Source organism: Streptopelia decaocto, assembly GCF_964273445.1.
Source record: "Streptopelia decaocto genome assembly, chromosome: 8".
NCBI classification, from domain to species: domain Eukaryota; kingdom Metazoa; phylum Chordata; class Aves; order Columbiformes; family Columbidae; genus Streptopelia; species Streptopelia decaocto.
The window spans coordinates 5,109,973-5,133,311 of record NC_138662.1 but is presented as its reverse complement, the minus strand read 5'-3'; the positions used below and the strand labels follow the sequence as shown (position 1 = coordinate 5,133,311).

The following is a 23,339-nucleotide window of genomic DNA, read 5'->3' as shown; positions in this document are numbered from 1 at the left end:
GCAACTGCCAAACCCTCAGAATTTACATTGTCCAAACTCTTCCTCACACCATGAATACTAGAACCACAAAAGGAAAATGCACTAAGCCAAGATTTTCCACACAGTCATGGAATACCAGGGGCCAGAGCTTCAAACATTGCCCAGAATCCTCAAGACACTGACACCCCAAAACAACATATTTCATGGATCACTGCGAGCAGCAGATTCACCATGGAAAATTCTCCCCACGTGCACCAACTAATTTGGCCAAGGTTAGAAGCATTTTAAGTCAAGAAATCAGTACAAACAGAAAAAGTGAACACATAAGATTCAGTATTCAGGGCAGAATCCAATTACTCATTTTGAGGCCTGGCAGTCAAGAAGCCCACAAAGTTTTCAGCACAGGAAAAACAAAAAGCCAAGGCTACCTGAGGAGCACTGGTGAAAAGAACATGCAGACAGAACAGTGTCAGCAGAATACACTGTATTTATACATTAGCTTTATTTCCTGCATTCTGTAGTACTGTCTGGAGTTTTGCAGGTGGCAGTTATTCCCTTCAGATGCCAACTAGCAGGACAAAGTCAGCACAGGGGAGACATCCAAAGGCATCACTAACAAAAAAGAATCACTGCTACATAGCCCCTTATGTGTGGAGTAGGTGGCCAAGCAGTGACAGAAGCTTCAAATCAAACAGGCACCTGCAGCAGCACAGGAGGACGCAAGCAGCAGGCAGGTGCTCCTTACAACACTATCGTTTGCCATTTTTAAGCTACAGCCTGATCACCTACGCAGGTTCGTGTTCACTGTCAGGTTCTTAACTGACAAATAGAAGACTGGCTTAAACTGCTTTTCTCTTGGTAGTTTTACAGAAGAGATGCCACAGTTAATGCATCCAGGATCATCTATGTACAGCATGGGCTATGTACAGCATTTTGAAGCCTCACTGTTAAAACAGTTCTGAGAAACTTTAAATGGTGCTGACTGCTACAACACTGCAGCACGTGTCTCTTTTAATACGTTCTCAGCCTTTCGGAAAGCACGCAGGAGGACACACGCGGGAGGCTGAGGTGGATGGTCTCAGATGCAGTTAAACAGAGCTGGGAAATCATTATGTGTATTCGAGCACAGGCACAAGAGACAAGCTGTTCTGCTTAGAATAAACAGCTGAGACCCAGAGAGTGAAGTTTTATGTCAGCTACTGGACACATTGCTTTGCAGACTGCACTGAGCTTGAGCTCTTGCCCACACTGGAATGGGCAGAGGTAAGAATGATCATTTGCAGAGGCAGCATATGGCCAAGTTTACTGGGAAAGCAAGCTGAACTACTGAGAGGCTGAAAAAAAAAAAAAAAAACAGCCAGAAAAGCCACAGCCATCACCAGAAAACTCCAGCACACAAGCATACACCTCCTGACAAGAGTTATCCTATTTCAAGTAAGCTAATGTATCTCAGAAGCCAAGTAAGAACCTTCTCCCCAGCCTGTATCAAGTTGCAAGGATGGACTATTCTGTTAAGAGTTCACATTTTCCCAATGGGCATCACATGGAACACTCACATCCAGTTTGTTTCTGGTTTCCCTTCTTTTTCTTTTACTTCATAAAAGTGAACTCATCATTATAAATCCTGAAGGTAGACAAATACCCGAAGACTGTATTTGGGATAAACACCCAACTCCCACAGCAACCTCTGTCCCACAGTTGTGTGCTTCCAAATATGCTGGCATGAGGGTATGCCAGCAAAACTATAGTCTTGATGTGGTCACTCTCAGTGTGAAGAGTTTCAGCTTCCTTAAAACACATCAAGGTGTTTCCATATTATCATTTCACCTGCAGTGACTTCAAGATGTTTTGAGGCCTTCTAATTGCAACATATCACTCAAGGATCTTGCCAGAATTGATCTAGTAGCAACAGTTTAAAAATGCAAGCACAGTCATTAGTGTGACTAAGCTTGTTCAACTAACACAGCATTAAATAATGCAGATATTTCAAACCAAAGACACCGCCATCAGTCAGCTGAGGCAAAGTGTGATTCTGCCTTTGGCTCCCACCTGCCTTCCTCCAACCACACTGTCAGGAACAGAGACTCGCTTAAAAATGCAAAAGCAAAAGACAAACAAGCAATAAGAAAGGGCAGAAGCAAGTGCATACCCAGAAAACTGCAGAGTGATGAATAGTGCTCAAAGATAACAGAGCTGAGGGTACAGAAGCTGCACTCTGACTGTAATAAACCAGTCAGGGTTGGGAAAAAAAAATATTCAAGACTTTGCTTAAGACAAAATGTTCAGGAACAAGCACAAGTGAGGAATACCAGAGAGGAGCAATGTTTCACAAAATTATTTTTATCAGTCTAAATATTTCAGTGTATTTATACAAAATTTAGCACAATACAAATCACATCAAAACAGGGAGTGAAGTGACTCCAAAGCCCTGGCACTCTGAAGGGAGGAAAAAAAAGTTCAAGAGAACGTATTCCTCCTAAAATAGAAACTGATATCAAAGACTGAATGTGCCTTTACAAAGACGGAATGTGCCTTTATAAATTGAGAGAAGGGGAACAAACAAGTCTACAGGCACAACATCCTCCACAGAAGGTATGTTGACATAAATTAAGTGAAAAGTATTTTTGCTATATAGACTTACAGCACTCTTCCCGGATGTAACAGGTTTGCTATAGCAACATACAAATAATAGTCTGCCAAATACTCTCACAATTGAATATAAACACACAAAACAAAAATAAAAAGCTACACATGCCAGCAATTAGACACAGCCTAATTCCCATTTGTTCCAGGCAAGCACAGCAGAGATCCAAGAGGTTTCTGATGCAGTCCTGGACAACAGGTACATGGTCAGAGACTGAAGCATTCAAATATCCCTTTGGATTTTTTCCCTTTACGTTTACTGTCTGCGCTAAGATTGTCAAAAAGTAGCAGTTGCATGTTCTTCTATACAAGCTATAGGAATAATTTTAAGCTTATTTGCCATGCAACTAGAACATCTCTGATGAAGCAGCCTTCTAAAGAACCACTTTATTCTTCTTTCTGTAGCAAGAAACATATGCCTTTCTATTAGTATTTTCTGAGGGTTCGGAAGTTCCAGATCTGCATCCTCATTGTGCTTGGTGCTGCACACAAGCTGCTAGCACCAGCCCCCAAATTCCTACAGCCTTTTGCCTTAAACAGCAAGGTGCAGAAAGAAGGGATTGGACAATGAGATACAGCAATTCGGCAGTGAGGAACATTTCCATTTATTCCTCAGCAGGCCAGCAACCTGAGGACTGTCAAGCTTTTGTACATGTCAAAGTTTGAAATTTTAATAATAATAGTTTTGGTGATAGTGGGAGGGAGCTGCAGAAAGTCTGAGGGAAAGTATAGAAGACAGCAAGAAGCAATCCACTGGAAATGTTAAGTGGGAAGAACATCTGCACTAATCAATATTCAGCTCGTCTCCTCTAGCGACAGAGCCCCAGGCAGGGTGGAGATAAGTCCCAGGGAGCCTTGAAAAGGACAAATAGCTCACACACTGATGCAGCAAAGAAGGTAGAAACAAAAAAAAGGAAGCCATACAGAAGGATGATAACAGGATCAAACCTACTCCTTTGCAGCAGCGTTCCCAATGAACAGGATTCGGGCAAGGGCAGCTCGCCATGCCAGGGTAGCTGAAACACCAGGTGACATCCCCCTTCTAGCTGCATGCATAGGTGAGAAGGGTGAGGCGCAGCATGTCACACAGCCTAATTTGTGTGCAGACTACCCCCCAGAGACAGACCTTCTTGTTTTCCCACTTCCTACAGATTGAAACTAATGATCACAAGGCCTTTATTGCCCTTGCAATTCACAGGTTGATCAGCTTAAAAAAAAAACATTAGAAAAAAGATGGTCAGAAATCTTCTGAATGGCTTGAACTCGTTCACGGCCTGGAGAGGTGGGATCTGAAGCCAGGACACAGATTACAACACTGAATGAGTGACTGGCAGGATGCCAATAGCATCAGTAACAGCTGACACAGGGATGACAAGAGACAACAGGAATAGCATCCCTGAACACAAAACTTTCAAAGGTGGAGCTAAAAATGCATGTCTCCAAAATAAATACTGAAGAGAAAGGCCAAAAGTTTAGTTTAGAGAAATGGAAATATGCCTCGAGCAAACAGTCATACCTGCATGCAGATAGCAGACAAATGTGTACTATTCTATAAATAACAAGCGGACAGCACAGAGAAAGCTCTCGAACACCATTTCCACCCCCAGAGAACCACCAGAGGACAGAAGGCACACGATTTCAAGGACAGCAGGGCCAACGGTCAATTCAAGTGAAGAGAGGCCAGACTTGAGGGCTTCAGCTACAAACAGAGCTTCAATATAACAGAAGAAACAAGAGCCAGGCTGAAAAGGGTCCAGGAATAAACCAGAAGAGAGCAGCTTAATGACGCACAGTCTGCACGACGGAAGGAGAGGCAGAAAGGAAGGGACCTGCAGGGACAAGTGGGGTCAAGGACGTCAGGGTTTTTTTTTCATCTTTAAATTGTAGGAGAAACTAAAGCATACCAGAGAAGAGCCAGGTAAGAGAGTAAGGGAGGTGCCAAGAGCTGGAACAACGCATGTCTAAAGGATGCCAATAGTTGAATTAAAGGAAAGCTTCCTCTTCTGTTGTCCCGAAAAGGAGATGTGGAAGTGGGAAGACACAAGTCGCTACATTCAGTCAGACTCCCATGGAAGAGATTAACTAGTGTAAAGAGAAAAAGGAGATCAGAGTGGTAATAAGGTCTGAGAAACAAATCCAGCAGCAACCAGCACACCAATCACCAGTTCAAGACATAAAAGAAATAATAATAAATAGAGCAGCCATTGCCACTGTTTGCAGCACTTTCAACTGTTTCATAGGACAGGAGAAGAGGGCAAGTCATGCTCAGACAGTTGAACATTGAAATGATGGATGGTAAGGGAGCAAAAGATGCAAAGAAGTGATCAAGAGAATCAGGAAAACACCAGGCGCGGGTAAGAAACTCAATAAATGCATTAGAGTGCCAAAGAACATAGAGGGCCTGAGACAAGATGCTGGATGTTATGTGTCTTTCACTTATCACCTGCTTTCAGCAGCAGAGAAAGTGGTGAAGAGTTCAGGGAAGACCAATTCAAATTAACAGGCCTTTCGGTAAGGGGGGGGCACTGAGCCTGTATGTCAGGATCAATTATGAACTTGCACCACGGAGACCCACAGTTACAAAGATCTGTACAATCTCATCAGAAAAGGTAAAAGACAATAGCAGGATACTTAGGAGAAGAGAGTTAAATTCAGAGAAAACAGAAGCAGGAAGAAATGCTAATCCCAAAGCAGCTGCATGCTGTTCGCAACACATCCTTCTCTCCCTCTGTTGGTCCAGTTATGTGCACCCCTGAGGTGTCCTCACACCCTTCAAAAAGGGCTAAGTCTGCACCCATGTTTAACACTACTTAGACCTGGCAGCAGACAGTAAGAGAGCACACTGGTTTCCTGCGCACCTGCTCAGATGATCTTGCTCTTCAGTCAGCCAGCAGGGCAGAGAACACTTATGCCACCCAGCTAGGTAGAAAGCAGCTACTTCATGGTTTGAGTCAAGGTTGCTTGGATAATCGTAACTTTGCATTTTCTGTCTTCCTATTTATAAACACAACCATGAAGATGTTTTATAAATATTTACTGAGATCTTCCATTCCACTAAGGAAGTTAGTCTGAGGATGCTCTAATCCAAGGTCCCCAAAGGGCAGACAGGCACTGTGTACATACCTGCACTCCTCTTGCAGCTCTCCGGAGGTGACTAACAGGCCCCAAAACATTCTGTTCCTTGACAGTGACTCAGTACCAGAGGTGGACCTACATACCAACCCACTGTCTCATCTGTATGGAATTAGGCAAGAGCACTTCACAGCTTGAAGCACTCTAGAATTAAAATATGCAGCATAATACAGAATGATATTTCACAGCTGCAAGATGTCAGCTCCAAGCTGCAAACTCCTGTCTCTAACGATCCTTCTGCTACAAGGAGGCCAGCTACATTACAATTAAAGACAGCAATGTAAACTTGGCAATGTTCCCTATGTAAACTACAGCTAATCAGCTGCTAACAAATTCCTGGCACTCCAGCAGTTGCGTCAGAGTATGTCTAAAGGACCTTAAGTTTCTTTTCTTCAAGTGTCTACTCGCATGCAGCCTTCCCAGAACAACATAACAGCGATCAGCTGTCAAAGGAGGAACAAAGTCTCAACCAGCATATTCACCCACACAAAGTCACAACTCAAGAATGTCTTCAGAACAGGCTGTTCATTTGGTGACAAACCTATAGCCCTCACTTAAAAAGGCAAATCTGCTTAATGACCAAAAAATCCACACCCACTTCATTTTTAGCCACTTGGAGATACTGGGAGAAATCACAGTGAGAAGAGAGGAGAAAAAAGCCATCAGTACCAAGTAGTCTGGGTTTATCTACAAGCAGAGCACGCTAGAGAACCAGGCAGTGCAGGAATTCATCCCAGCAGCTTCTGATGAAAGCAGGGCCTGTTGTCACTGCTGGTTGCTTACTGTCAATTGAAGCACAGGTTATCACACACTTTCAGTGTAAAAGTAAGATATCTGTTAATTCAGGCATTAGAAGAACCAACCCACAACAATACAGCACACACCAGCAGAGGGAATGCCAGCCAGGGTGCGCTAGGGCTGGTTCCACAGCTGCCTTGGTGCGATACCCTTAAATACAAGCAGAAAGCACTACCAGCCACCTTTATACTTGTTTCCAAACTGAAGGAGGTGTAATCCCCCAATGGCAACCACCCTTCAGCTGTGCCAGTGTCAAAGCATTTCCAATGCCACTTAGATGCCTAGAAAAGAGTGGCAGACGTTGTCTTACTGATCTGAAACAGTGTTGGGGGAAAAATAAAAAACTTCAATTTTGAACAGATGATTCACAAAGCAGTTGTTTTGTAGAAGCCCTCAGTTAAGTACAGCATCAGCCTAAAGGGACTTTTTATTGTTTAATTCTGAAAACCTTCATCACCATAATGAGTTTTAGACTCTCACTAAAAGCTAAACTCTCTCTTTCTTGTGCCACTGCACTGGGTGAGGGGCAGCCTACAGCTCAGAAGGGAGGAAAATGGAAAGCAGGTTCAGCCTCCTGCTGAACAACAACCAGGCACGTCCTTTCCTAAGGGAAGGATGAAAAATACAAAGATCCAGGGTCCCACCACACTTACCCTTCTCCAGAAAGCTACTTCCTAAGAACTCACGTGGGAAATTAACACAAAAGACAAACACAAAAACAAGATTAGGACAAAAGTTAGAAGCCTTGCAGCCCCTATCTGATGGGAGTATCCACTTAGTCCAGTTTTCAAAGCAAGGTTTTACACAGCCAAAGTTTACATGTTAGGATAAGCAGCATTTGTTATCTTTCCCCCATCTTTTCAGCATTTGAACCCTTTAGTTAGTATTAATCAGATCTTTCCATGAAGTAGAGCTTTAAGTATGAGGTAGTCCCATTTTTCCATCTGTATTACAAAAAAGGAAGTGACATTTTTAGACATCAGACAAGGCAGTCGCTAAAAGCCAGAAGAAAACCGTTTTGCAGTTTATGCAGCTACCACAATTGCCCAGGACCATCCCCACCACCCCCAGCAGCTTCAGGCTGTTATTTTCCCCAGCTAGTTTTGATGCTTTAAGACTCACAGTTTAACAGAGACAAGTGGGTTAAGAATTTCTGTTCTTTTTGTCCCTTTGGAAAGGGAACATTCAAAGCAGGTCTGCTTTTTCATGGCTTTGAGCCCCACTCAGTATGGACAATGAAATTAGTCTATTTGTTTTCATTTAACATTTAAAGAGAGCTCCAAGCATTCATATAATTAACCTTACAAGCAACACATCCAGCAGCATAATACTAATAGGCCAATCAGTTAAGTTTAACCAATCAGCAGCATTTATCACCTTCCAATTACTTAATTCAGTTCTTTAACAAATGGAAACATGTTCCCAAATCCCAACCCAAAATACACTTCCTCCATTTTGCCACTATTGCCCTCAAGTCTCCTATCAGGTGAATAGTATTTATCTTCACAACACCTGTGTCAGGGGAGCAAGTGTTATTTGCAGCACTCTAGAGAAGGAGACAGTCAGAGCTGCAGCACAGAGAGTGCAGAACACACGCAGGACTAGAGTCTGGGGCGCAGCTCTGACTGTGCCCCTTGGGTCTTAGACTCATGTCCTCAATCCTGAAGCTCCCTTTGTCTTCTTTTCTCATCACCTCCATTCCTGACTTACCTCCTTCCCTCACCATACGCCTTCCCTTCAAAACAGCAATGATATCAAAGATTATCAGTAATACTTTCATCATAATTCTATGCAAGGAAGTTCTTCAAAAGAGTTTTGGCCATGAAGAATGAAAGGTTAAAACACAGATTTGCCCAGTTTGTTATGGGTTTGGACATTACTGTATAAAAGGCTTTGGCTCACCTGGTGCCCGTGAAGAGTATAGAGAAGTCTTCCTTCTAGCAAGTCCAGAATTTTAAGAGTTGAATCATTGGAAGCAGTAACCAGATAGTTTCCAGAGGGGTGAAAGGAAAGACTGTTTACCACAGCACTGTGCACTAAGGATGGAAAAAACGTATATAATAGTCACTGAGACCAGTTAATATAAGCCCCAAGGCAAAAGAATAAAATAAAGTACAAGCACATTCCAATTTTCTGTTAGAAAGTTTAACAGGAAAATGATCATGGGGGAAACATTCCACAAAAACTCTCCAAAGCACTGGAGAACAAGGGCAGTATTCAATTCTTATAAAAATAGGCACTACTTTATTGAAAGGAAAAAGGAAGCTTTGCCAATTATTCTGGGAGATTTAAGGCTACAAAAGCTTCCAGCACAGCCCCATAATGTAACTATATGGGCAAGTGAGCTATACGATTCTGAGAAAGCTGGACATTGACGTATTTTACTACTGTGGAGCTGCTGTTCTCACTCCCAAGTCATTCTAGACTAAAATCTATGTGCTAGTACATTAAGGAAAAGACTGAAATTACAATGAAAGAAAAACTCAGAGTTGGCACCGCACAGATTCTTTTGGTTTACTACCAGACTCTAACCAAGACTGAGCTTAAGAGAAACTAGGAAAGAAGAACCAGTAACTTGAAAATAGTCCAGTACAAGCATTATTTCTTCAGACATCCAGTTTGTCTCACCAAAAAATTTCAAACAAGTATGAATACACAAACTATCAAGAGCGTGAACTTCCAGTAGAGCAATGCTTCCTGCATGAAAGACAAAGCCTGAGAGGTATTTTGAAAACAGCTAAGGAAAATACTCCAGGAAAAAAGTCAAACTACGGTTAAATTCACTGCAGCATTAAACATCTACCTAATGTACGGCACATTTCCTGTCTCCCCAAACTTTTACGAAACAGGCTATTGAGCATATTTATGAGAACAAGCAGTACTTACATACACGCAGATTTCTGGGTGTATTTGACATTACAGAATATTAAGACTGTGCTTGAAAAGGGTTTCACCCATCCAATTATTCTTAATTATTCTATGTACCCTCCAAATGTACTGGTATTTCAAAACTACTACTACTAACACAAAGCCCCAATTAAATTTATATTCCTTTGAGAGCCTACTGTGCACTTCCAATGCGAACCGCTTGTTAAAAAACCTCAAAATACAATTTTAAGCACAGTAGAACCAATATTATTTTTGCAGATGTGGATTTGAAGCAGAAATCTGAAATTACCTTGCTCAACTGTAGACCAGAACTCTCAATTGTAAAAGAATGCATCTACTTTTTAAACTCTCAGGAACACTAGACACCTCAGCTTAAGTTCTGAGAACATAACTCTTCTTGACCTGGACTACTGAAAAACACAGAAGAAAACCTTAACTCGGCACATGCAACTTCTAAACAGTTACTCTTGTTGGCGAATACTGCCTCTATCACGCAGCTCAATCCTCCTTTATCCCCCAGCCCCATATTACACTATGTATTAAAGGAGAAAAAGCCTACATGGAGTCCCATTTGAAATTTTTATTCAGAGTGATTTATAATATTTCTCACCCCATTGGTGTCCATATTCAGATAAAGACACATATTTTGTTAACTAATGCAAGTCTTTAGTTGAAAGAAACAGATGAAGTTAATTATACATCCTCCAAGTTCCAATAGTGAATAAAGCATTCCCAGCTTCACCAAAAAAAATATTTACACAATGGAAAGAAATCACACAGACTGCGGCCGTGTAAGCAGTTGCAGCTTCTGTGCCCAAAGAGTTCTTGACTGTTGTAAGCTCAGAGAAAAACCTCATCTCCCTTCTGCCAAACCAGCTCATACCTCCCACAAGACCATTCACAGCACCTCTCCAAAAATTTGCTAACACGTCCTGCAACCTCGCTTGGTTTCATGCTGTAAACAATATGTCCGGTGCAGCACAAGGTGGAATCTCCCAGTGACCTGTTGCTACAAGCTCACCCTTCTGCCAGCCAAGCCCAGAAAAATAATGGCCAGTTAAAGGACTTATACTGGGGGGGTTAATGACTAAAATTGAGTCATGCCAGCCTACAGAGTGACTGAGCATACCTGTCCCAAGCCTGACAATACTAATTTTATGTAATCAGTGAATGCAACAACGTAGTAAGCACCAGCAAGAAGCTAAATTAGGACAGTCTTGATACAGCCACAGTCCCCACTGAACAGATAATGACCATCTAGCTCCATCTGAACCATATAAAAGTACCAATTGCTTTTTTTAAACATCAGTAGAAAGGTTAGAGCTGTTTCCATAGACCTGGCCCCCCTAGCTTAGCACGAGGGAAAAATGTCAGGCAATAAACATTGTCCATTTTTGCAGAGCGTTGATCTGCTGTACAGTGTTAGTGCCAAGAAGAAGAGTGAATAAATCATGTCTGCTCTCCTGTACAGTAAAAGTGACCAGAACACACTTTACTTAGCTTTAAATAAAACAACCCAACACTATACAATACAGAAGGTTTTGCAGTTTACTCTCTACTTCCAGCTTTCACTTACAAATGTCACAGCTGGAACAAGCCTTGGCAACAAGAGCAACACTGCTAAAAGGCTTACCGGTTTTTGAAAACAAACCAACTTTAACACACAAGAGTCTGTGGCAGGGCTACTTGTCTATTAACTCCTTGATGCAACTCAGTCTTTACAACAGACTTACAATGCAAACCAGGCAGCGTGAGCACGTTCAGAGGGAGGAGATGCCCTCTAGTGGGACTGAGATGGGAGATGGCGGCTTCACATGAAGAGCCACAAAACTAAACCCAATTTAGCCAAAAGGCACATGTACAAACCCTTGGATGAGCAGGACTATTAATCATCTCCAGAACATGCTACAAATGCTTCAGTTTGTGGCCATAAGTGCATGAAGTGACTGCACATGAATACCACTGCATTGGGCTGGGTTGTTTTTTGGGGATTTTTTGCGGGTTTCTTGGTGATTTTTTTGGGGTGGGGTGCTTTTAGTTCAAAGTCTAACACACAACTAGGATTTACATAGTAGTTATTAAAAACAACATTCACAACAAGAAAATATCACTTCAATAGCAAGAGTGTTAGACTAAAATGCCATTCACGGGAAAAATAGAATTCCAAGAGAAAAAATAAACCTGGCAGACAAACCACATCAGATCTGGACAATTTAATAGCATTAAGTGGAAAGCAGGAAGAGATGATTTTTGAGCCAAGTTATACTGTGGCTGGAAACACACAGATCTTGCCACTGTCAAAAAGCTGATAAAGTAGGTTAATCTGATACCGAGTATGTAAACGCACTACCTATTTTAGCAACAAGACTTCAGAAAGGCATTTCCAAGTTTTGATATGGGTCACAAGCTAACAATACTTATTATGCAAAGAATCACACTTCAGTATTCATCGTCGTAATTCTACCAGCTCGATATTGACAAATTGGAATAACAGTTGTCAAAAGTTTTGGTTTCCATTAGATTTTGTCAACTATCAGAGAACTGGGAGTGATTGTGAGTCCATAAGAATAACTGATTAAAAAAAAAAATGCATTATATGAGAGTTCAAGGAGCTCGGGGAGGTTTACAGTTGAAAAAGAGTTCACAGAGTACTCAGGGAGAATACACTTGAGAGAACTACCCCACAAACCAGCAATAAAACACAGTTCAGGAGCAGGAGGCTGATGCTAAAAATAAGGAATAGGATTTTTTTTTTTCCTGCCCAAGAAAAAGCCCTATTCCAGTGACAGTGGTGTTACCATCAGCGCTTAATAGTCAGATCAGATGTTCATAAGTGCTTCCATCTATATGCTGAGAGCAAAAGAACAGCCCTCTACATACAGCACAATTACAAAAGCATTCTGAAGTTTGCAGACTGTTTCTACACCACAGCAACCTCTTTTGGAGAGATTGTTGGGTTTTTTTTAATTTACTTTTTTATGGAACTCAAAGGACTTCCATGGTCTTCAGAGCTCTGTAGACAATCTGTATGTGCTTCGAAATGAGTTAACTCCCATCGCTCTTATCTACAAGAAGAGGTTTAGTCCTTCACAGGTTGCTGTAAAGGAAGGCAAACCAAAGAACTCTGTTCCTTAAACATAGTTACAGGCTGCATCAAAGGAAACTAGAGAACTTTTATTGAGAATCTGTAAATCAATTCATCACCATGTGGGTAAAGGGATACACAGGTAAAAGTACTTTAAAATACAATTACAGTTACGTAAAGCCAGGAGGACCAACAGCTTTAATTTAGAACTCAATTTTTTTCTCTCAACTTGCAAAGTCAGCAGCAATCAACTGCAGGCTATTCAACTACCCTGTCCTTTCTGCCTGGCATACAGCTATGATGTTGTCACAGCAGGAACTGACAGTACCTGATGTGGGGGGCAGAAAAAACAATACAGCAAGCTCCAGCCCCAGCTCTCTGATCTGCTTTACTAGCATGCCAGAAGTAGCCTTCACGAAAAACTAACAAAATTAAGTTTAATAAGCTATTTGTACAGGAAGCAGTGCTTGGGAATGAATAGATTTACAAAATACTACAGCAGCCCTAAGAATAGTTAATAGTAAAGGAAAGAAAAGCCACGTTTAGGCTCAAGCAACTAGTATGCATAAAACAGGACGATCAAACTCAAAGAAGCTCACAGAGATGGGAAAGGACGCTTTTCTATCCAGTTCTACCAAGTGGCAGCACTAATTAGTTTGACAACAACAGGTACTGAGAGGAGATGCCATTTTGAAGGTAAGGGTGAACAGAAGAGATTTAGACTTCTAAATATAAATGCTAGCTACTCCAAGGACAAGCCAACCTGGACAAGTCATAACAAGCTCAAAGCTCATTCTGGAAGCTGATAACCAAAGGAGAAATGGCAAAAAAAAGCTGTAAACATGCGTCATGGTATAGAATTGCAATTGATTGATTTTTGTTTTCCTCTTTTGTTAAATTTTCCTGGTTTTCTCATTAAGAACCTGAGCTTTGCTTTGCTGGAATGCATCAGATTTGGAGGCAAAGGCGATATCCTTTTTACTTTACATAAATTCCTCAGGAACAGTGAAAATGAGCCAAGGCACATCACAGACAACACCTCTGCACACTCTGCAACATGTGACAGTTTCAGCATTGGGGCTTTTTTTGCTTTTGATGGTGGGCAGAGGAGGAAAAAATTCAGAACAGAGGGGTTTCGCTGCAATATGTGAGAACCAGTCTTGGAGCTGACACAAAGCAAAGCATGATGTTTGGCAAAAAGAGGGCTTCCACTGGCAGTCCTAATCCAGTGCCTCTCTGGAAAAGCAGCAGGTGATGGAGTAACAGTCCTTGGAGTTCGTAGCAATTTGTATCAATACATGGAAAGGTGTGATTTTTTTTTTAATATCTTAACTTGCCTTGATAATGTTGAAGAAGCCTGTTCATCCTAACGTCCCACACCTTCACTGTGTTATCTGTACCAGCCGCAGCAATGCACGTACCACTGGGATGAAAGTCCACATGATTCACAAACCTGTAAATTGCAGTTAAATCCAACAGTTTACATTCAACTCTTGCTTAATATCAAAAAGGTCTTTTCAAGAAGGGAAGCTACATCATGATCCACTGAGCATCACAGAAAGGAGATAACCTGAGAGTCTGTATTGCTGAATTTCTCAAAACCTTGTTTATAACCCCAAGCAGACCACAGGATTATACCTAAGCGCACCATGTGCCATGTTTTGTGCTACACATGTAGGAGATGCAGATACAAGCCTCCTAAAATATGATGGATCCAACTGTCACAACACTTTCAATTGTTCATTTAATGTTTGCATAATATATGTCTTCTGTTAATTTAACAGTATTTCTAGAGTGGTGTGTACAAGACTGGCCAGATATTTTTCTTGTATTATGTTTAACTAATTTTAAGATGGAGCTTTACTGAATTTGTGCTTGAAATCATATGTTGCCACACAAGTACAGTAAAACCTTCACTGAAGATCATCTTGTAACTGCCCACCCAAACCATGAAAGAAATTGGATAAAATTAATTATCCTTTGAGTATTCTTGTAAGAACTGCTGAGGAAGTTGAAGTATTTCAATAGGTTGTTTGGACAAGCTATATTCTTAAGAGCACCAGAAAAAACATTGTCTGAATTTGTCTTAATATTGTTGTACATTACCTGGAAAAAACACAACTTTGTACTTAAAATTTCAACGGAGCAAGAAATTAGGAAGACTCCAGTCTCAGTTCTCTAAAGGATTTGTTTTATATTTCTGAACAAATTAACTTCTGCTGTGGCTTAACCTTCTCCATGAAAAAAACCCTACTCGACAGCTGTTTTTTCCAAATACAAATGGGTTTTTTAAAATAACCTTGTTATCCAAAAATTTGAGGATTAAACAAGGCATTTGAGTACCAAATTGCCAGTATAACTTCGCTTTTTTAATTTACTTCAACTCAGAGCAAGAGAAAAAAAGCTTAACTTAACTAGAAGAAAAAATAAAGAATCTAAGCATCTCCAAAAATAAATCAGCATAAGAAAACTACAGCTCGATGTGTTGGACAGTTATCAAAATATAACCCTCAAGGTTCCAATCTGGAGAAGTCATAAAAACGGTGAAGCCATTCTGGAAGGTCTTTTTGCATCTCGCCCTCTCCTGGCTGCTTTTTTAATAGGTGCTAATGATTTGTTAAGAGGTAGAAATTATTACCAGGACAAGAACCTCTGACTGCAGTCACAAAATCAGGTGTACATTCACCAGGCATCCCAGTTTCAGAAATCCCAAGGACAACCCTCGTGCACCACCATGTACTTACCCCCCATGCTCACAGAAGGAGTGGATACATTCTCTGCTGGTTTTATCCCAGAGTTTGACAGTTTTATCATCGCTGGCTGATACTATCAATCGTCCATCAGGAGAGAATCTAAGATAAAGAGTTACAGCAATGAAGAAATACCCCCAAGAGGTGTTCAGAGTCAGCTGGATTTGGCCAGCTGTCCAGGTATGCAGGTAAACACACCTCAGTCTTCAAGAAGTCACACTAGCATCAATGAGACTAAAAATCAAATCAAATAAGTTGAGGGGGAAAAAAAGGAAGCTGTAGGTCCTCAAACTATCCCTAATTCCCCAAGCACATAAAATAACCCTTGGGAAGGTCTTGAGTCTGACTTAAGATCCCCCATCTTACTCGTTTCAGTTTAAATGCATCTCAAGTTGTTTTTCTACCCTGGTTCAAAACAGTTCCCACCTTTGCCACAAGCACTCAAGGCAATACAGTCACTCCCAAGATAACAGCTGCAGCAGGAGAAGCTTCATCATTTGAGTGCCTTAGAAGAATGTATTAAGCTCCTATCTTGAAATTTCGTATACAAGACAGATCAACACCTCTCTTCAGAGGCATACATTTCACAGGATTAGGACCTGAGTTTCTGACTAGAGAATACCATCAAACACACTGGAAAAGCATTTTTCCGCTCTACTGTGGGCACCTGTAGTACTACTGGCCACTGCCACATTCAAGAACTACAATGAACTTTTCACCTACAGAGAAACTGTGACTTTATCTGAATGTACATATCCATAAAAACCCCTCAGAACACTTAGATGGACAACTAAATCTGAAATGGTTATCAGTAATTAATGTTTTTATCATGGTAGCACTTTAAGCATTTTGGAAGGAGCACGGGTGATAATTTTTAACCAGAAGCATGACAAGTCTAAAAGTAACTAAGCTGAAACAACAAGATAAATCTCTCATTTTGCTTCTGTTAGCAACTCCAAGATGCAGAAGGCTCCACAGCAGGTAAAAGCAACACACAGAACAAATCACTAAGCAGGAAAGTCTCTGCTTGACAAATCATTGAAGAAACACAAAGTGGGTACAGAACCGTTACCTGAAGGGATGTCTCTGTATGTTATCAACACATTTCAATCATTAGACACACATGAATCATCCTGAATACAAATGTGTTACACAAGACCACGATACTCAGTCTCTGCTTTGAGGGATAAATCCCCATCTCTATTTGCCAAAAATCTCTACTTACCTGGCACAGCGAACCCAGTTTATGTGTTGACTTAGTGAGAATAAAAACTTCTGTCTGTGAACCATCCACACTTTGACTGTTTTGTCATCAGAAGCTGTAACTAAGGACTGGCCATCGCTGGAGAAATGAACACTTCTTACAGTTGCCGTATGAGCCTTGAACACAGTAGATTCTCCTTTGCTATACAGAAGGAAACAGCACTTTAAAACTGCACAACAGGGTAGCAAAGACATTCTGTACCTGAAAACACAAAGATTCTGTATGCTGAGCAGTGCTGTGGAAACCACATGTGCTTCTTACATTAGGAAGAAACTGTTGATCAACCCCAAACAAACTCATGCTTCAGGAGTTTGAATATGAATACATAGCTAAAAACAGTTGTTCAGGTTCAGTCCAACAGGAAACTACCCATACTAACTATAAAGGGGCAAAAATGTTATTGATAACTTGTGCAGCCATTTAAAACAACATTTATGGAAACATCGATATAGAAGATGCTGACATCCTGCACTGTTACCAGGTCCGTTGCTGCACAGCAGGCAAGGAGGGAGGTGTTTTCATAGTTCATGCAGACAGAGCCAAGCAGGTAATTACCTCATCACAACTGTTCCCATAACTGCTCATGCTCCAGCTGGAAAATTCCCTTGTGGCATCACACAAGAAATAACACAACTGAATTCAGCACACCTGATGTTGTACAACTTCGAGCCAGCTACATTAACACAGCCAGGCGAAAGACAAGGTATTGTTATTCTTCTTTACCCGTCATTTCCAAATAAATGCAAGAGGCATTCTTCTCGCAAATAAACACAAGGCATTTTCAGAAATCCAAAGTGCAACAGATTTAGAGATCCAACAGGTATATGGAATTCTCGGTCCAAAAATACATCATTATGTACTGTACTACCAGGAGCTCCATATTCTCAGACAGAAGAGAAGAACAGAAAGACACGGTGGTTTGCTCCCTTCTCCATAAGGATTTAACAGGCTTTGCACTGAGGCTGAGGACTACTAAATCTGTAAAGGTCAAAAAATAAAAATACCACACACCTTCCAGCAAATATTCTCTCCCTCAGAAATGCTGAGAGCTGCCTAGATTTATTTAATCCTTTATCTGCCAGAAGACAAGAAACAGTAAAGGCTGCATCTCAGGAAAGTTTCCTTTCTGTCCAAAACCACAGAACATCCCCAAGTCTGATCAAAACAGAAACATGAAAACAAAATTCTGTCAGTGTGGCTTACAAAAAACAATTCCCAAAGAAAGAAATCCACACACCAGGTGGCATTAACTCCTTCAATAACATATCTCCCTTGGAATGGACTGCAAGTTTTCAGTTTCTTTGGAAACAAAGTCCTGGCTCACAGATTATGGGGCAGCTTCTCCCTCCCCTTTTAATGACAACACTTTTTTTTTTGTTGTTGTTATATTTAGAGTAGATAAATTGACAAAGAACACTAAATAAACACAGATTAACGGTACCATGCACCAAGGTATTCACAACCTGCATAACAATAACTCCCTTTCCACACTGGCCCTTTTCTGACACGAGAGTCACTGGTACAGATCAGAGCACAGAGTTCACGTGCCTGAGCAACCAAGACAGAATCACCCAACACAAGCCAAGTTTCCTCATCACATCTTGGTCCTTTCTAAAAATGCAAATGTTGGCTGAGAAATCTAACAAGTTTGCACTGTTAATATATTTCCAGCATTCTGTGTTAGCAGCACAGTTCTGGAGACAGCAAAATGACACTGTCAGTCTCTTTCTTTAGAGGAGATTGATGAGCAGCAGGTTACACTGCAGCCATAATCCACCATGTGCCTTTTAATAATATATATGCTAACATGTCATTGTGATGATTCAGGACAGTTTAACTAAACTGATATGATTAAAATTACAACTGCAAACTTTAGTTCTATTTCACTATAAATTAAATTTTTTAAAAGTACTTATATCACAGATTTTTAAAAGTTACTTTCAGAACCTATCAGTTCCAAAGCAGAGATTTCTTATGGTGTAACAGATCATACATTGAAGCTTCCAATGGGTAATTATAACCATAAGAACTCGTCAAAAATAAACAACTAGAACTGCTTTCCCAGGTTCCTGAAGCTCCTGCTAGAGCTGTCCCATAAAACAGCTGTTCTTTCCCTCCAACAGACCTCAGTCCTGTAGCTGGAGAACTGTTATTAAGAAGCAAGGAGAAATCCCAAACCATTGTTAAACACAAAAACAGAGGCAGAAGGGAATAGATACTTACACACTGGGAATCCATAAACGGACTGTTTTGTCTCTAGAACCTGAAGCCACCAGGTGACCAGAGGGTGAAAACTGAACACACATCACTGCATCTTTGTGGCCCACAAAGCGATAGGCTCTCATCTGAGGTTTCATACTCCAGATCATCAGGCACGAATCCATCGAGCCACTTGCTGAAACAAAAAGACAAACCAAAACCAAACTCGCGTTAGTTCTCCAATTACAGTGAAACTACATTTCACATTCAGTTCACCATCACAGCTTCCAGCATTCTCAAACACATACACAGTAAGGAAACACTTAGATGGCCCGTGGCTGAAGGTTATCTCATCACTTTGTTATTGGGAAGCGGCTGCAGCAGGTTAAATATCAAGCAACACACTACAGATCAAACAGAGAAGCTCTGTGACAGTTGATGACTTAAAGGCAATCCAGCTACATCCCCCACCAACATCTCTCTTGTTGCTGCAAAACATTGATCAAAGCTGGCTCAGCAGCTCTTAACAAAAATCCAAGCTTGCAAGGAGATGAGAATGGTGTTGAGTTTGCCACTAGCAGGAGGGCTCAGCAGGACTTGGTGGCAGCCATGAGAGGCTTTAAGGAACTACAGATGAGGTCCCTCCAACTACTCGCACCTGCTCTTCCATTCTCATACCTATACTCACCCGTGGAAAGAAAACTCAACCAACAACCACTGCAACTTGCCTTTAGTCTCTTCCTGCTGTTATCTGCTATCTTCTCCTTTCCACTTCCCATGTCATGTGCTTGACTCTTATGAGATTCTGAAGTTCTTTTTCCCCCATTTCCATTCCCCCCCAAAAACCCAACCAAACCTAGAGGACTCAGTCTTTTTATACTATTAAGTTTCTGCCCCAATCCAGTAACAATAATAGTTACTGCCAACTAGTCACATATGAGCAGTATCATACTGAAGAGCTTTATTGAGATGTCAGAATATTACTTCCCTTAATTTTTTTATATCAGTCCTGGGGAAGTTCTGATATTGCAACTTAATATCCTTGTCAGACAATGACTTAGTGTAGTTATGACTAATGTTTAGATCTCTTGACACTGGGCCATGTGCTCAATCTACTCTTACACAGTTGTCTCTCCTTAAATTTTTATATCACTAAGGAAAGGTGTTGCCTGTATGAAATACAAAACCAAACAAAACCAACAAAGGAACTGACATATATAAGGTTTTTCATTTCCCCTTAGGGGACATGCATAAAATGGGCATATATTAATCCAGAATCAACAGCAGGAAAAGAGATGACTTATTTTTGTGTTGAAATCACTGTGAAATAGAAGGACATTTCCAGCAAAATCTATTTGGTATTTTGCCATAATGCTAAGGAACTGAAACACTCTTGTATTTATGATACTACCATATCAGAACCTACCATCAAACTGATCTTTTTGTCTAGGAACATCTCTGGAGATATGCCCCACTTGGCACTCAGGTAAAGAGAAACAAATGCAGCCTGGGTTTGTCAGCAGGCTAAAATGTGTGTGTGTGTTCTATATTTGCCTGTGGAAAATCTACAAAGTTTTCTGTTATTTAGGCATTAAAATTGATTTTAAGGGGTGTTTTTACTGCCACTGTTTGAGACTTTAAGTTGCTGTGGGTATATGTTTGCCTTTTCCCCCCCACACACACCACTGGGGTCCCAGTGCTACAGAATTCACGCATTATGTCAGGCTTTAAGGGACGAGCAGCTCTTTGGTTTTCACTGTGCTGAGGGTGATGATGGGACCCAAGCAGGGGAGTTTTACACTGAAGTGGAATTCACTCATGTTTGGAAACCTGTTTGCTGGTATTCCTGGCAGGGACTGCTATTGTTCCTGTCAGACAGGGAGGGGGATGTAGCTTGTGTGAAGTTCAGTGTCACAGAGGTGTCCGGCAGCTCTCACTGGAGAGGTGCAGCTGTCAGGCTGGAGCTGCCCACTGCCTGCAGCAGCAGCGTGTCCTGCTGAGGTGTGAGGCAAAGGAGGGAGCCTCTGAGGATCAGATGAGCTGTGTTTGCAATGGATTTAGCATGCACATCTGAATTCTGTCCCCTACTTGTATGACCCTTTGCTCTTGCTTCCGAGGGAGATCTTGAAAAAGCAGCATCTGTCCCACAGGACAGCTACCTTCCTGTTACTTGTCCTTGCCCTCTGGAGTTTCCCTCCAGCCCTTTCTCTTAGTTTTGTCTTTGGAAAGTGCCTTTGTCCTCTCCCATTCCTTTCTCAGAAGCCCAAGAGTAAAGGTAATTTGTGGTGCCATCCCTGTGGTTCAACAACAGGATTTTTTTCAAAACACACAGAAATGCTCACCCTGAAATTCTCCAAAATCTCTTCATCATGAAAACAAGTTCTTTATTCCTGTAGAGCTCAGCACCTCCACTGTTCCCTCCACTTAACTAAAAAAAACAAGCTCATTCTTTATCACCTGGCCATCAAAAATCAGACAATTTACCCAGTTGTTTCTTATTGAGACTGAAGTCCACACTAGTGACAGCATCTCTGTGGCCTTTGAAGTGTCTCTCCAGAGATGGATCTTCCTAGAAGACAATAATGTTCAGACACTATAGATTAAGAACCATGTTTGCACAATAAAATAATTTTATTGCAATTACAAGTGAACCAAGTCACATATCAATCCCATAAAAAGTTTATTAGAGATAAGAACACCATGCAACACATTGTAAATTTCAAATGTATTGATAGACTTTAAAACAGGCAAATTACCCAAGCTGATAACCCCACTGTATCGTAGGTTACTTGCTCAAATCATTAATGCATTTGTACAACACACTGCTGGTGCAGAGAGCCCAAAGCTGACTTTGGAACAAATCAGCCATGTTGATGACCACCTGAGCAGGCATTTAGGCTCAACTTTGCCCTGACAGCTGCTCATCTCAGCCTAGGAGTAGCCAAAAGGCCACTGTTTGCATGAGTTAACACACCTGTTGAAACAGGTAGAATCAGAATTGCAGCAAAACGGGACCCACTACCTTTCCCTTATGTCTAGAAAACACAGCATATTCCTACACAGCACCTTGCTGCAAAGGCCAAACAAAGCCTGAAGTCAGGGACAACAAACAAACAAAACACTGAGAAAACTGTTACAGGAGGTTGCAACACATGAAAATTGCCCAGATGCCAGAACAGGCTGATCAGCCTCCAGTACATGCTCTCACATACAGCCTCCGCTTCCCTGGCAACCCCCACTACGGCCTGTCTGTTCCCCTTCAGGACCTGACTGCAGCCTCAGCTGCTCAAACAAGCACCCACGCCAGAAGAACAGGATTGACGTCCCCCCACCAACAGCCCACCCCAGATGCAGAGCTGTCCACACCTGCACCAGCCTAGAGCTGTCCCCAGACACAGACTAACCGCAGTTGCAGCAGCACCCCAAGGCCCAGGGCTACCCCAAGTTCCCCCCTAGTCCCAGTGGCATGAGGCCACTCACAGCCCAGGTCTGCCCCTGCTAAACAGCCCAGCACTAAGTGTCCCCCAGACCCAGAGGTGCTCCCACCACACCCCCAGGGCTCCCCCTGCACAGCACAGGCCCAAAGCAGCCTGGAGAAGAAGAGACTAAGAGACCTCACCACGGTTACAGCTTCCCCACAAGGCAAGAAGGAAAGGTAGGAGCAAAACTCTTCTCTTTGGTGACCAGTAACAGAACCCAAGAGAACGGCAGGAAGATGTGCCAGGGGAGGTTTAGGTTGGACATGAGGAAAAGGTTCTTCACCCAGAGGTGCTGGACACTGAACAGGCTCCCCAGGGAGGTGTCACGGCCCCAACCTGACAGTGTTCGAGAAGAGACTGGACAACGTCCTCAGACACACGGTGTGAACTGTGGGGTTGTCCTGTGCAGAGACAGGAGTCGGACATTCTATGACTCTATGAAACCGCCCCAGGCCCGGCCTGCCCTCTTCTCCCCGCCAAGCTCCAGGGCCCCCCAGCACCGTCCTAACGGCCCAAGGGCCACCTCACCAAACCCCGAACCCAGGGGCCCCAGGCACCATCCCCCCTCCCGCTGCCAGGGTCCCCAACAAACCCCCAACCCAGCGGCCACGGCCTCCCCCGCTCCAGCGCCCCGCCAGGCGTCCGGGCCACCACCGGCCCAGCCCCAGCAGCACCGGCCCAACCCGGCCGCCCCTCACCAGGCACCCGGCAGCCATGACACCTCCCGCGCGCTGCAGTTCGGTTCGCGCGCCCCGCACCAACGGTTCCGCCCTTAAAGGGGCCGCGGCGCCGAGCCGGAAGGGGCGGGCGGGGACGCTTCCGGCCGCGGCGGGGCCTGGGCACTGAGGCGGGGACGCCATTACAGGTCCGGGAGCTGGGCCGGGGTCCGACCTCATCTTCACCCTCCTCCTCCTCTCGCCGGTCGGGCTGTGCAGCCAGCCCGGATGGGAGCGTTGGGAACGGGCCTCACGGGTCGTACCGTGCCAGTGAGCTGGCCCCTAGGGTGCTCAGCGGTGTCACCAACATCTTCCCTCACTGTTACATCAATCAGTCTCTGCAGTATGAAAGCGTATGAGCTTTGTAAATACACAGCAGTTCACTTTATACAGTGCAATTTACAG

The 23,339-nt window shown here is 42.6% G+C and overlaps 1 protein-coding gene across 4 annotated transcripts in view; it reads right to left on the bottom strand.

Annotated features, from left to right (window-relative positions):
- POC1A (POC1 centriolar protein A) overlaps positions 1–23,007 on the bottom strand; it is a 52,760-nt gene extending 29,753 nt beyond the window's left edge. For 2 of the 4 annotated variants that reach the window (XM_082060369.1, XM_082060370.1), the window contains exons 1-7: positions 22,917–23,007; positions 21,224–21,308; positions 18,764–18,935; positions 16,502–16,681; positions 15,271–15,378; positions 13,864–13,979; positions 8,455–8,588 (exon numbers count right to left, since the gene is read on the bottom strand). In XM_082060369.1, the coding sequence (XP_081916495.1) occupies positions 8,455–8,588; positions 13,864–13,979; positions 15,271–15,378; positions 16,502–16,681; positions 18,764–18,935; positions 21,224–21,308; positions 22,917–22,934 (813 nt within the window). In that variant the 5' untranslated portion in view covers positions 22,935–23,007. The other 2 variants (XM_082060371.1, XM_082060372.1) reach the window with 2 other exon arrangements.
- Positions 23,008–23,339: the final 332 nt, after the last annotated feature.